The sequence below is a fragment of the Heptranchias perlo genome, chromosome 11 (genome assembly GCF_035084215.1).
Source record: "Heptranchias perlo isolate sHepPer1 chromosome 11, sHepPer1.hap1, whole genome shotgun sequence".
NCBI lineage: Eukaryota > Metazoa > Chordata > Chondrichthyes > Hexanchiformes > Hexanchidae > Heptranchias > Heptranchias perlo.
This window is the reverse complement of record NC_090335.1, coordinates 22,979,117-22,992,542: the sequence shown is the minus strand read 5'-3', so window position 1 is coordinate 22,992,542 and position 13,426 is coordinate 22,979,117. Positions and strand designations below refer to the sequence as shown.

The window sequence follows — 13,426 nt, the reverse complement described above, 5'->3', positions numbered from 1 at the left end:
CTTCTGTCCCAACAAAATTTAACACATTAACATTTTTAGTATAAGGCATATAGAATCATTGATACAGCACAGAAGGAGGCCATTCGGCCCATCGTGCCGGTGCTGGCACTTTGAAAGAGCTATCCAATTAGTCCCATTTCCTCTGCCCTATCCCCATAGCCCTGCAAACTTTTCCCTCTAAGTATTTATCCAATTCCCTTTTGAAAGTTGTCATTCAATCAGTTCTGGTGCCCTTATTTAAGGAAGGACATACTTGCATTGGAGGATGTTCAGAGAAGGTTCACTAGGTTGATTCCGGGTATGGAAGGGTTGTCTTATGAGGAAAGATTGAACAAGTTGGGTCTATACTCATTGGAGTTTAGAAGAATGAGAGGAGATCTTATTGAAACATACAAGATTCTGAGGGGACTCGATAGGGTAGATGCTGAGAGGATGTTACCCCTCATGGGGGAATCTAAAACTAGGGGGCATAGTCTCAGAATAAGGGGTTGCCCGTTTAAGACGGAAATGAGGAGGAATTTCTTCACCCTGAGGATCGTGAATCTTTGGAATTCTTTACCCCAAAAAGCTGTGGAGGCTGAGTCATTAAATACATTCAAGGCTGAATTAGACAAATTTTTGATCAAGAGAGTCAAAGGACATGGGGAAAAGGTGGGAAAGTGGAGTTGAGGTAAAAATCAGATCAGCCGTGATCTCGTTAAATGGCAGAGCAGGCTTGAGGGGCCGAATGGCCTACTCCTGCTCCTGTCTCATGGTCAGTCTGCTTCCACCACCCTTTCAGGCAGTGCATTCCTGATCACAACTTGCTGCATTTAAAAAAAAAAAAAAAATATTCTTGTCTCTTTCCCCCCCCCGCCCCCCCCCCCCCAACTTACTCCTTTAAAACCCCCCATGATTTCGAACGTATCCATTAAATCTCCCCCCAACCTTCCCTGCTCCAAGGAGAACAACCCCAGCCTCTCTTGTCTCCCCACCTATCTGAAGCCCTGCATCCCTGGCGGCATTCCAGTAAAATCTCTTCTGCAACCCCTCCTAAAGCCCAGAATTGGACACTGTGCCCCAGCTGGGGCAGAATCAGTGATCCTAAAAGGTTTAGCACAACCTCCCCACTTCTGCACTCCATGTCTCTGCCTATAAAGCCAAGGATACCACATGTTCCTTCAACAGCCCTATCAACCTGTTGTGCACCTCCCCCAAAACTACCACTCAATTCACACTTCCTCTCCTCTTCCTCCCCCCAAAATGCATCACCTCAAACGTCTACGCACCCATCAGCATCCGCCACGTCCTCCTGAAGTCTGCTACCACCCTCCCCACTGTTTACCACACCTCCGAGCCTCGTGCCATCTGCAAGCTCTGAAACCATGCCATCTGCAAACTCTGAAACCATGCCCTCTATACACAAGTCCTAGTCGTTAATATATATCAAAGAGCAGTGGACCTAATACTGACCCCTGGGGAACACCACTGTATACTTCCCTCCTATCTGGAAAAACAACCATTCACCGCAACTGCTTTCTGTCTCTTAGCCAATTTCATATCCACGTTGTCATTGTCCCTTTAATCCCATGGGCTTCAATTTTGCTAACATATCTGTTATGTGGTACTTTATCAATGCCTTTTGAAAGTCCATATACACATCAACCGCACTACCCTCATCAACCCTCTCCGTTACTTCATCAAAGAACTCAAACAGGATTTGCCTTCAACAAATCTGTGCTGGCTGTTATTTATTAACCCATATTTTTCTGGTGTTAGAAACATAGGAACAGGAGTAGACCATTCAGCCCCTTGAGCCTGTTCTGCCATTCAGTGAGATCATGACTGATCTGGATCCTAGCTCCATGTCCCTTCATACCCTTGGCTAGCAAAAGTTTATTGATCTCTGATTTAAAATTATTAATTGAGCCAGTACCTACTGCTTTTTGTGGGAAAGTTCTACCACCCTTTTGCGTGAAGTGTTTTCTAACTTCTCTCCTCAATGGCCTGGCTCTGATTTAAGGTATGTCCCCTTGTCCTAGACTCACCCACCAGTGTAAAAGGTTTCTCTGTCTATGCTATCAATTCCTTTGCTGTGTTTTTTTTAACGTTTGAAGTTATCAACTGTAACACATCTGGTTGTCAAACCATCCCTTGCCAGGGAATGGCAGTTCCAGCCTTTTTGGTGGGTTTGCTGCTCAAAATCCTGGCATTGTCAACCAAGTAGAATGACCAAGATCAACTCCTGTAAAACTTTGCGTAGAAATATATGTTTTAAGTTTTGAATGTTTTCATCTAAAAGCGAAATGCATAGATCTTCCAGCACCTGAAAAGAAGGGTTAGAGTTTCAGGTGTAATTCTTTCATGAGAACTACTCTCCGAATAATCCATCTTTTTTCCCCTCAGATGCTGACCAATCAGCTGTATATTTCTAGCTTTCAGGAATTTCAGATTTTGTAGCATTTTTTTTCTTGTGTCGAGTTCACTCAACTTGACTAGACTTGCAGTATTTACTGACCTTGCATCCGGTTGTGTCCCCAAGCTGCTGCTGCTACCCGTGTCTGCCACTACTTAGAGATGGTGCCTTCCTTGAGCTTCTCTGAGGCTGCTGTTGATTCCCTAAAACTTGTCATCTTTCCTGAACCAGTTTGTTTCCCTTCCTAATACTACTACCTCTAATTTTAATCTGTAGCAAAAATCAACGACTCTCTAAATAATTTGACTTGTGAAACTTTTGCATCCAACTGATACATGAAATTATTGTCTTCTAAATATTTCAACCTGAAAATTGAACCAGCAAAAATATTCTCCAGCATTTAAACTCTCCGTTACTACTTGTGCTACTAATTGAAATATAATGAAGGAGGAAACCAATTTAGCTTTGGTTACTTAGTTCACAGTGAAAGAGTTTGGAAAAAAGTTTTTTTTTTCCAACAACTTGTGTATATTTTGAATGTTTTCATCTAAAACTTGATCATCTTAATGTAACTGACTGTCTCTCTTTTTAGGATCCTTTTAAATATAGCTACCCACCACTGCCAGATGATGATTTTCAAACACCCATATGTGAAAATGGTCCAATCCTAGGTGAGGATGAAGTGGATGAGAAAGAAAAGGGAGATGGAGATAGCAAGGAAACTGTTGACCCTAATCATAATGAAGAAGCCGTGCAGAAACCCAAAAAGGTAGAACTTAATAAAATTTACTAAAATTGTTGACTAGTTAAGCCAGATAATTTAGAACTTGTAGTAATCATTAAGTTTGTTGTTCCAGTAATTTCTTGGTTACCCTCCCTAATAATCTTACACATTTGTCTGTTAACTGCATCATTCCATACACCTATCCATACATATGTGATTGGCTCAAATATATTGATAAAACAGCAGCTTACCACTGGACAGGTAGAGTGCCTGCCAATAAACAAGTGACATACAAATATATATGAAAAGAAAAGTGAAAAAAGACCTTCAGTCCATCACTGGTCCCCCAGCCATTAGATCGTGCAACCTCACTCTCCCTCACCACTGATGAAGCAAGCTCATGAGGGAGGGGGAAAAAAGCAGCATAAGCCTGTGGCCAGTTTCAGAAAAACATCTGGGGACATTCATCCAAATCTGTAAGACAACCAGGCATGCTGTAGGAGACCCTGGTTACCCATGACATATCAGGAGGCCAACTTATACTAACCGCCTTCTCCCCCAGCCCCCATATGTTCCAATTGCCATAGGAGCATATACAACTATCTCCATCCATCAGATTGGTCCCAGAGGTTAGTCATTTTACCCCGATGCCCTTCAACAAACCAGTTTGTCAAAATGTTATCCATCACCATATATAAACAAACAATATTTTCCCTCTCAGGAGTTAGTTTTACCAGGCAAATTGGGAAGTATTCAGAGAAGTATTGGTATGATCTAAAAAGCAACAGCACCATTTGTGTAATTAAGTAACCATGGTCAACAAACAAGGTAAGAGATAGTATCAAGTTAAAAGAAAAGGTATACACAAATGCAAGGAAAAGTGGAAATCCGGCAGATGGGGAGCTATAAAAACAACAAAATGTACTGAGATGCAAACTAGGAAGTGATATCAAAGGTAACAGGAAATATTTTTATAAATATAGTAAGCGAAAGAGAGTGGTAAAGAGGAATGTGGTACAAAAAGTAATCAAAAAGGCGAATGGAATGTTGGCTTATCTCAAGGAGGCTGGAATACAAAAGAGAGGAAGTTATGCTTGAGGTGTATAGAACCTTGGTCAGACCCCATCAGGAGTACTGCATTCGGATTTCGGCACCACATCTCAGGAAAGATATGTTGGGGTACAGCGCAGATTCCCCAGAATGATACCAGGGCTCAAGGGGTTAAATTATCAGATGATGTTGCTTAAACTTGGTTTGTATTCCCTTGAGTTTAGAAGTTTGAGGCATGATCTAATCGTGGTATTTAAAATGGTATAGCGATTCAATAGGGGAGAAACTATTTCTGCTGTTGGGGAAGTCCAAAACCTTGAGGCATAATGTTAAAAGTAGAGCTAAGCCAGTTAGGAGTGAAATCAGAAAGCAATTTTTCATACAGGATAGTGGAAATATAGAACTCTTTTCTCCTCTTTGCCCCCCCCACCCCAAAAAAAAAAGGGATATGGATGCTAGGTCAATTTCGAGACTGAGATTGATAAATTTTTGTTCGGTGAGGGTATCAAAGTCGGGTAAACAAAGTTGAGGTACCGATTAGTCATGATATAATAGAATGGCAGAACAGGCTTGAGGGATATATTATATACACTATCGCTCTCTGAAGGATGTTATAATTGTGTCTGTGCGTGCATATCCTTCCTTCAGCAACAACAATTAGCTCACAGTTGACTTCAGGATGTTTCTATTTATAGCACTTCCCCCACAGGAAGGAATTGAGGTACAAATTCATATTTCTTCTAAGGTCCAAGGCTACCTTGGCAGATATTTTTCTCAAGTCTTCCCAATTGTGTACTTGGGAAGGACTATTGAGACAAACACTCCATTTATTGTATAATTGCATTGCGTTTTATAATCTTTGTCATCTACTTGCTGTGAGCAACACCGTGGGAAATCTGAGAATTTTTTTAAAATATGAAGCTTTTGATGCATTCTCCACCACCCAAAAAATGCAATTTCTATTCCGATTTTGTCGTGTAGACGTAGCGTAATAGTTACGAACTATAACACTGAGCATCTAGCGTGGGAGGTGACCAATATGTTACAACTAGTAATGTGCTATAGAGTGTGCCTATGGGGATCTCTTAAGGAGGCAGTCATAAATAGTGTTAGACTTTGTAATCTGTGTTCTGCTTCAATAGATTACTATACTTACAAATGTAAGTAATAAGCTGTTAAACTATTAATTCCAGAAGAGACATTACTTATTGATCATCTTATCTGATTTCTGGTTTTGGCCTCTTTTTACACTTGTCTTTCCCTTAGCTGTTTTCTCTTAATTTCCCTGGGCCACACTTCTATGCTTTAGCATTCATCACCTGGGAAGCAGATAAAGAAAGGCTATTGAAATGGCAGCTAGGAGGTACACAAGATCAGTGGTGACCGTGTCCAGCCCATTTGATTTTTTTGATTCTCTTTCTGTTTTGAAGAGGGTGGACAACTTCCTAACTCTGCTTTAATGACTTTTGTCTTATCTCTTTTCCAAACTCTCTCCCCAAACTTCAGAAACTTGTGTGCAGAGCAGGACAAGTCACATTCTCCTACTGTATATAAATATGTTGAGGACCAGTGTACAATGCTGCGTATTCCATTAATTCTGTACTTTCCATTATCTAACATGGGATATGATGCAACACAACTAATGGAAATTCCTGTGCAATCTCTTGCTCGGCCCTGATCTATTAAGCAGTGTTCTGCCCCCTTTTACTCTCTTATGACCCATAGTTTTATGACACCAGTTAATGTCCTCTATAATCTATGCTTTTAAAACTGGGATGAGAGGGTTATCCTATGAGGAGAGGTTGAGTAGAATGGGCCTATTCTCTCGAGTTCAGAAGAATGAGAGGTCATCTCATTGAAACATTTAAAATTATTAGGGGGCTTGACAGGGTAGATGCTGAGATTGTTTCCCCGGCTAGAGAGTAGAACTAGGGGGCACAGTCGCAGGATAAGGGGTCGGCCATTCAAGACTGAGATGAGGAAGAATTTCTTCACGCAAAGGGTTGTGAATCTCTGGAATTCACTACCCCAGAGGGCTGTTGATGCTGAATCACTGAATATATTCAAGGCTGAGATGGATAGATTTTTGGACTCTTGGGGAATCAAGGGATATGGGAATTGGGCAGGAAAGTGGAGTTGAGTTTGAAGATCAGCCGTGATTGAATGGCAAAGCCGACTCGAGTGGCCGTATGGCCTATGCCTGCTCCTTTTTCTTACCACCTTATGTCCCCGAAAGTGTCTTTCTAACCTTTACTTTATAATGTGTCGAGTGATTAACTGCCCAATTTATCAAGATAAATAAAATAAATGTGGTTCACAAGGACGGCTTCTTTTTCAAATTGCGTAATCTGATTACATAAACTGGTTTTGTAGCATTGTTTGAATAGTTTAATTCCTGTTTCTAAACAGGCAGTATGCAGGAGCATTGCTGACACCCATAGCAACAATAGTGATAATTTTTTATTAGCTAATATGAAAATTTGTTTTCTGTTCCCATTTATTAGATTTGTTTTTAAAACTCACACAAATTGTTGGACTTTTCTTTATTCAATTTTTCAGTTGGAAATAGAACCAAATTGGAGGATAACTAAATTTTTCTATAGAATAGGCTCCAATGTCAATCTATAAAATGAGATACCACATGATATAACGAAAGTGCATAGTTTCTTTTCGAGAAATATATACTTTAGTCTGCATGTAAAAATGTTGAATTGATTGTTTGCTTCTCCTAATATTTTTACTCCATACCGTGTTCTTCATAGAATGGTTACAGCATGGAAGGACGCCATTCGGCCTGTCGAGTTTGTGCCGGCTCTCCAAGAGCAATCCAGCTAGTCCATTCCCTGCCCTATCCCTATTTTTCCCTTCAAGTACTTATCCAATTTCCTTTTGAAAGCCATGGTTGAAACTGCCTCCACCACCCCCTCAGGCATTGCATTCCAGATCACAACCACTCACTGTATAGTTTTTTTTTCTCATGTCGCCTTTTGGTTTTTTTGCCAATCACCTTAAATCTATGTCCTCTGGTTCTTGACCCCTCCGCCAATGGGAACAGTTTCTCTCTATCTACTCTGTCCAGACCCTTCATGATTTTGAATACCTCTATCAAATCTCCTCTCAACCTTCTCTGCTCCAAGGAGAACAGCCCCAGCTTCTCCAGTCTATGCACATAACTGAAGTCCCTCATCCCTGGAATCATTTTAGTAAATCTCTTCTGCACCCTCTTTAAGGCCTTCACATCCTTCCTAAAGTGCGGTGCCCAGAACTGGACACAATACTCCAGATGTGGCCGAACCAGTGTTTTATAAAGGTTCATCATAACCTCCTTGCTTTTGTATTCTATGCCTCTATTTATAAAGCCCAGGATCTCGTATGTTTTCTTAACCGCTTTCTCAACCTACTCTGCCACCTTCAACAATTTGTGCACATGTACTCCCAGATCGTTCTGTTCCTGCACCCCTTTTAGAATTGTACCCTTTAGTTTATATTGCCTCTCCTCATTCTTCCTACCGAAATATATCACTTCTCTGCGTTGAATTTCATCTGCCACATATCCGTCCATTCCACCAGCCTGAGTATGTCCTCTCGAAGTCTATTGCTACCTTCCTCACTGTTCACTACCCTTCCAAGTTTTGTCATCTTCTCAGTTGCTAGTTTTTGCTCTCTCTCAAATTTACACTTAGCGAATTAGTTGTCGAATGAGAGTTCAACTAGATGTGGTGAATATAATGTGATGTGTAATCTTTCTCTTTTAATAAGATGTGCATCTCATTTCACCTAGGTTTCTTTTGATGATATGGAACGGTCCGATGCGAAGACCAAATCAGCAAAGAAACCGCAAACTATATTCAGAGGATCATTGCTACACATAAGGTATTTCAGTTAAATTTATATATGATGCATGCCTGCTGAACTCCTGTAATAGTGCACTGTTTTAAACTATGTAGCGTACATTATATCATTACAGCCACTGATTTATGGTGATTGAATAGTTGAAATTGTCATTTTGATATTATTTGAGTATTACCAGTTTGAAATTGTGATTATGTCCATGTTTTTGTGGAAATTGTACATCAGTGCAATTGATTATTATTATGTTTGTGTTTAGCTATGTATTGAATTGTATATCTAACCCCTTTTTCAAGTCCAGGATCTTAAGGACATAAGAAATAGGAGCAGGAGTAGGCCATACGGCCCATCGAGCCTGCTTCGCCATTCAATAAGATCATGGTTGATCTTCGACCTCAACTCCCCTTTCCCGTCTGATTGCCATATCCCTGGATTCTCCTAGAGTTTAAAAATCTATCCATCTCAGCCTTGAATATATTCAATTGCTCAACATCCACAGCCCTCTGGGGTAGAGAATTCCAAAGATTCACAACCCTCTGCGTGAAGAATTCTCCCCTCATCTCAGCCTTGAATGGCCTCCCCCTTATCCTGCGACTATGCCCCCTAGTTCTAGACACTCTAGCCAGCAGAAACAATCTCTCAGCATCTACCCTGTCGAGCCCCCTCATAATCTTGCATGTTTCAATTAAATCACTTCTCATTCTTCTAAACTCCAAAGAGTATAGGCCCATTCTACTCATTCCTCATAGGACAACACTCTCATCTCCGGAATTAATCTGGTGAACCTTCATTGCACCGCCTCCAAGGCAAGTATATCCTTTCTTAGATAAGGCGACCAGAACTGTGCAGTTCTCCAGATGAGATCTCACTAAAGCCCTGTACAACTGTAGTAAGACTTCCTAACTCTTGTATACCAACCCCCTTGCAATAAAGGCCAACATGACATTTGCTTTCCTAATTGCCTGCTATACCCGAATACTAACTTTTTGTGTTTCTTGTACGAGGACACCCAAGTCTCTCAGAACACCAACATTTAAAAGCTTCTCCTCATTTAAATATTCTGTTTTTCTATTCTTCGTACCATAGTGAATGATCTCATAATTCCCCACATTATACTCCATCTGCCACCGTCTTGCCCACTCACTTAATCTGTCTATATTCTTTTGCAGACTCTTTGCCTCCTCCTCACAGCTTACTTTCCCACCTAGCTTTGTATCATCAGCAAACATGGATACATTACACTCGGTCCCTTCATCTTGATATAGATTGTAAATAGCTGAGGCCCAAGCACCGATCCTTGCGGCACCCCACTAGTTACAGCCTGTCAACCTGAGAATGACCCGTTTATCCCTACTCTGTTTTCTGTCTTTTAACCAATCCTCTATCCATGCTAATATATTACCTCTTACCTTGTGTAACAACCTTTTATGTGACACCTTATCGAAAGCCTTTTGAAAATCCAGAAAGATGGCAGGGAGGATGCTGCAGGTTATAGGTAGGTAGGAACCATGTGGAAGTACTGAGGGGGGAAGGTGATATGACTTCAGTAATGTAGGAAGGCTGGTCTAGGGGTGGGGGAGAGGTGCTGGGGTGGAGTGTGGAAGGATATTGGGACATGAGTAGTAGGTGGGGTTCTTGGGCACATAATAAAGTCTGGTAATGGTATATCAGGAAATAGTGGGAAGCTGTTCTTGATGGGTGGGAACACTGAAATAGTGGTGGGTTATGGGAGCATTGGGACAAGAGGATGTTGGATATGGGAATACTGGGTGAGGAATCTAGGAGATGGGAACAGTGGGAGAGGTGGGGGGTTAGTGCTGCTGAGAAAAGCACTAAGGAACTGGCTACACGTTTATGCTTACTGCACTTTTTACTATCTTAGTAAAAGTCTGGTAAACACCTTAAAGACCCTAAACCTGGTTTCAGGTTTATGGTTGGGACTGCGGTGATTAGAATTGTTGTTTGGCCCACTTCGGTACTAGTGAATGGGTGGGGGGGGGGTGCGTGGAGGGAGGGGAGAGATCAATTCTGCCTAACCTCCCCATTAAATGTTTCCCCAGCACTGAGTTGGGTAAAGCTGCCTTATTTGAAGCTTATCTGTGATGTCAATGTTGGGGAAATCCTGTTAGGCAATGAGAAAAGCTAAGTTCTCGGCTGTGACCATATTTCACTTTCAGTTGTTTAAGTGCTTACACAATGATAGTAAAAGCACAGTAAGGACATAAACAACTCCAAGCCAGTTTTCAGTCACGTCCAGGTATATAGCTTTACTCGCACAGAGGAGAGGGACTGGCAGTGGGGGGTGGGTAGGGTAGTCAGCTCTAGCAACGGGCCAATTTTTAGAAGCCTGAGGTAATTGGTGTTATGAATTTAAGTATGATAGGCATGACAGAAATAACATGGAAGAAGAGTGATAAGAAGTAACTGACACAATTGCATGCTGGATGCAAGGCTTTTAACATATTGGAGATATGTAAAATTGTATATCTAGATAGCTAACAGAAATCTGACTCTGCAAAGTGGAGCCATAAGTTTTTAGAAGTAGATGCACTACAGTATTTGAAAACTGTTATAAATTACATATAGGATAATTGGTTTAATTCTGATGCCTTAAACCAAGGGAATAAAGCTTGATCAATTAACTTAACCTCTGCTCTGAAATTAAATTGCTACTCCAAACCCATTGCTAGTTATCTTTTTTTATAGAATATTACTTTTGGCAGAGGTAGAGGGTACTCTTCCACCCCTTTCATATGTAGGAAATTGGAAGTGACATGGTGAAATGAGTAATAACGCCGCTTACGATGCGGATCTTAACATCATATCCTTCATCACAGTATAGTGCCTTTATTTCAGCAGATAAGTAGTGAAAAATTAATAGTACATTAATTGTATAGTCTCTTGTTTGGCCTACCAGTTTTTGAAGTACTATGCAAGTCTGAAAACTTACTTAGTTTTTGTCTTTGAGCTAATGTAAATTTATTATGCTGAACTTGGAGGCTTTCATAGAAACTGAACCAGAACACAACTTGCGTGGCAGAGATTTCTTCTGTCGTGTTGAGTATCCTGTGTAACCATTTTTATATCCATGTTTTTAACCAATTGTACATCTTAACTTTTTTTTTCTTTGTTTTATGTTTTTTAAAAAATAGTCCTGCTGAAGATATCCACTTTGGCTCTAAAGAAAGTCGAGAAACAAAATGTTTGATAGTTCTGACTAATGTGACAACGAATCCTGTTGCTTTTAAGGTAAGTTCTTTGGTTTAGTAAACATTCTGGTTCCAATTCCACAAACTATCATTTGTGTTTTAGCTGACCTGTTTGGTTGCATGTAGTTTTAATTGCCAATTAAAAGTACACACATTTTTAATTGTATAATTATGGAAATTGACTGTATCTGTAGTGAAAGTGACAGTTAGTTGAAGGTATTTTAAAAGTTCTTGTAGTAAATCCACATTTCTCCCAAAATAATTTTGTTGTTTCCATCTATACTAAGATTCATTCCAAAATCTCAATGTGTGAATGCCATCTGGCCATAAATGTACCATGATTTATCCAGATATATAAATCCTGGAGATGACATTTAAAAAAGACTTACTAAACCAAAGAATTTACCTTAAAAGCATACAGGGTAAGATAAGGCAGAAAAGGAAAGCTTATGTCAGACACCGAGAATTCAATACTACAGAAAGCCGAGAGGAGTATAAAAAGTGCAGGGGTGAAATTAAAAAGGAAATTAGGAAAGCAAAGAGAGGGCATGAAAAAATATTGGCAAGTAAAATAACGGAAAACCCAAAGATGTTTTATATATATATTAAGAGTAGGAGGATAACTAAGGAAAGAGTAGGGCCTATTAGAGACCAAAAAGGTAACCTATGTGTGGAGGCAGAAGATGTTGATATGGTTTTTAATAAATACTTTGTCTACAATTTTCTGAAGACAGATGCAATTTTCTGAAGACAGAAGGAGGTGGAGGAGCAGTGTGAAATATTGGATGGGATAAACATAGTGAGAGAGGAAGTATTAAGGGGATAAGCATCTTTGAAAGTAGATGAATCACCAGGGCCAGATGAAATGTATCCCAGGCTGTTAAAAGAAGCAAGGGCGGAAATAGCGGAAGCTCTGAGCATCATTTTCTAATCCTCCCTGGATACAGGCATGGTGCTGGAGGATTGGAGGAATGCTAACGTTGTACCATTGTTTAAAAAGGGAGCGAGGGATAGACAGAGTAATTACAGGCCAGTCCAAACTCTATGGTGGGCAAATTATTGGAATCAATTCTGAGGGACAGGATAAACCGTCACTTTGAAAGGCACGGAATAATCAAGGACAGTCAGCGTGGATTTGTTAAGGGCAGGTCACATCTGACTAACTTGATTGAATTTTTTTGAGGAGGTAACAAGGAAGGTCGATGAGGGTAGTGCATTTGATGTAGTCTACATGGATTTTAGCAGGGCTTTTGACAAGGTCCCACATGGCAGACTGATCAAAAAAGTACAAGCCCATGGGATCCAAGGAAGAGTGGCAAGTTTGATCCAAAATTGGCTCAGTGGCAGGAAGCAAAGGGTAATGGTCGGGTGTTTTTGTGACTGGAAGGCTGTTTCCAGTGGGGTTCCGCAGGGCTTGGTACTAGGTCCCTTGCTTTTTGTGATATATATTAATTTGGACTTAAATGTAGGGGGGGAAGATCAAGAAGTTTGCAGATGATACAAAAATTGGCTGTATGGTTGATAGTGAGGAGGAAAGCTGTAGACTGCAGGAAGCTATCAATAGACTGGTCAGGTGGGCAGAAAAGTGGCAAATGGAATTCAATCCGGAGAAGGGTGAGGTAATGCATTTGGGGAGAACCAACAAGGCAAGGGAGTACACAATAAATGAGAGGATACTAAAATGTGTAGAGGAATGTACACCTGAAGTGCCGTGACCTTGGCTACGGACCAAGTGCTGGAAAGTGGGATTAGGCTGGGCGGCTCATTTTCAGCCGGCGTGGACATGATGGGCCGAATGGCCTCCTTCTGTGCCGTAAATTTTCTATGATTTTTATATAGCGTCTTTCACGACCTCTGGACATCCCAAAACGCTTTATAGCCAATGAAATACTTTTTGAAGTGTCGTCACTGTTATAATGTAGGGAACATGGCAGCCATGTCCCATAAACAGCAATGTAATAGAGTCATAGAATCATAGAAGTTTACAACATGGATACAGGCCCTTCGGCCCAACATGTCCATGTCGCCCAGTTTATACCACTAAGCCAGTCCCAATTGCCTGCACTTGGCCCATATCCCTCTATACCCATCTTACCCATGTAATTGTCCAAATGCTTTTTAAAAGACAAAATTGTACGCGCCTCTACTACTGCCTCTGGCTGCTTGTTCCAGACACTCACCACCCTTTGAATGAAAAAA

General features: G+C 40.7%; 1 protein-coding gene across 2 annotated transcripts in view; it reads left to right on the top strand.

Moving 5' to 3' along the window:
- mospd2 (motile sperm domain containing 2) overlaps window positions 1–13,426 on the top strand; it is a 69,877-nt gene that overhangs the window by 32,645 nt on the left and 23,806 nt on the right. For both annotated transcript variants that reach the window (XM_067992684.1, XM_067992685.1), the window contains exons 9-11: window positions 2,988–3,164; window positions 7,951–8,042; window positions 11,171–11,267. In XM_067992684.1, the coding sequence (XP_067848785.1) occupies window positions 2,988–3,164; window positions 7,951–8,042; window positions 11,171–11,267 (366 nt within the window). The remainder of the gene's footprint in view (window positions 1–2,987; window positions 3,165–7,950; window positions 8,043–11,170; window positions 11,268–13,426) is intronic.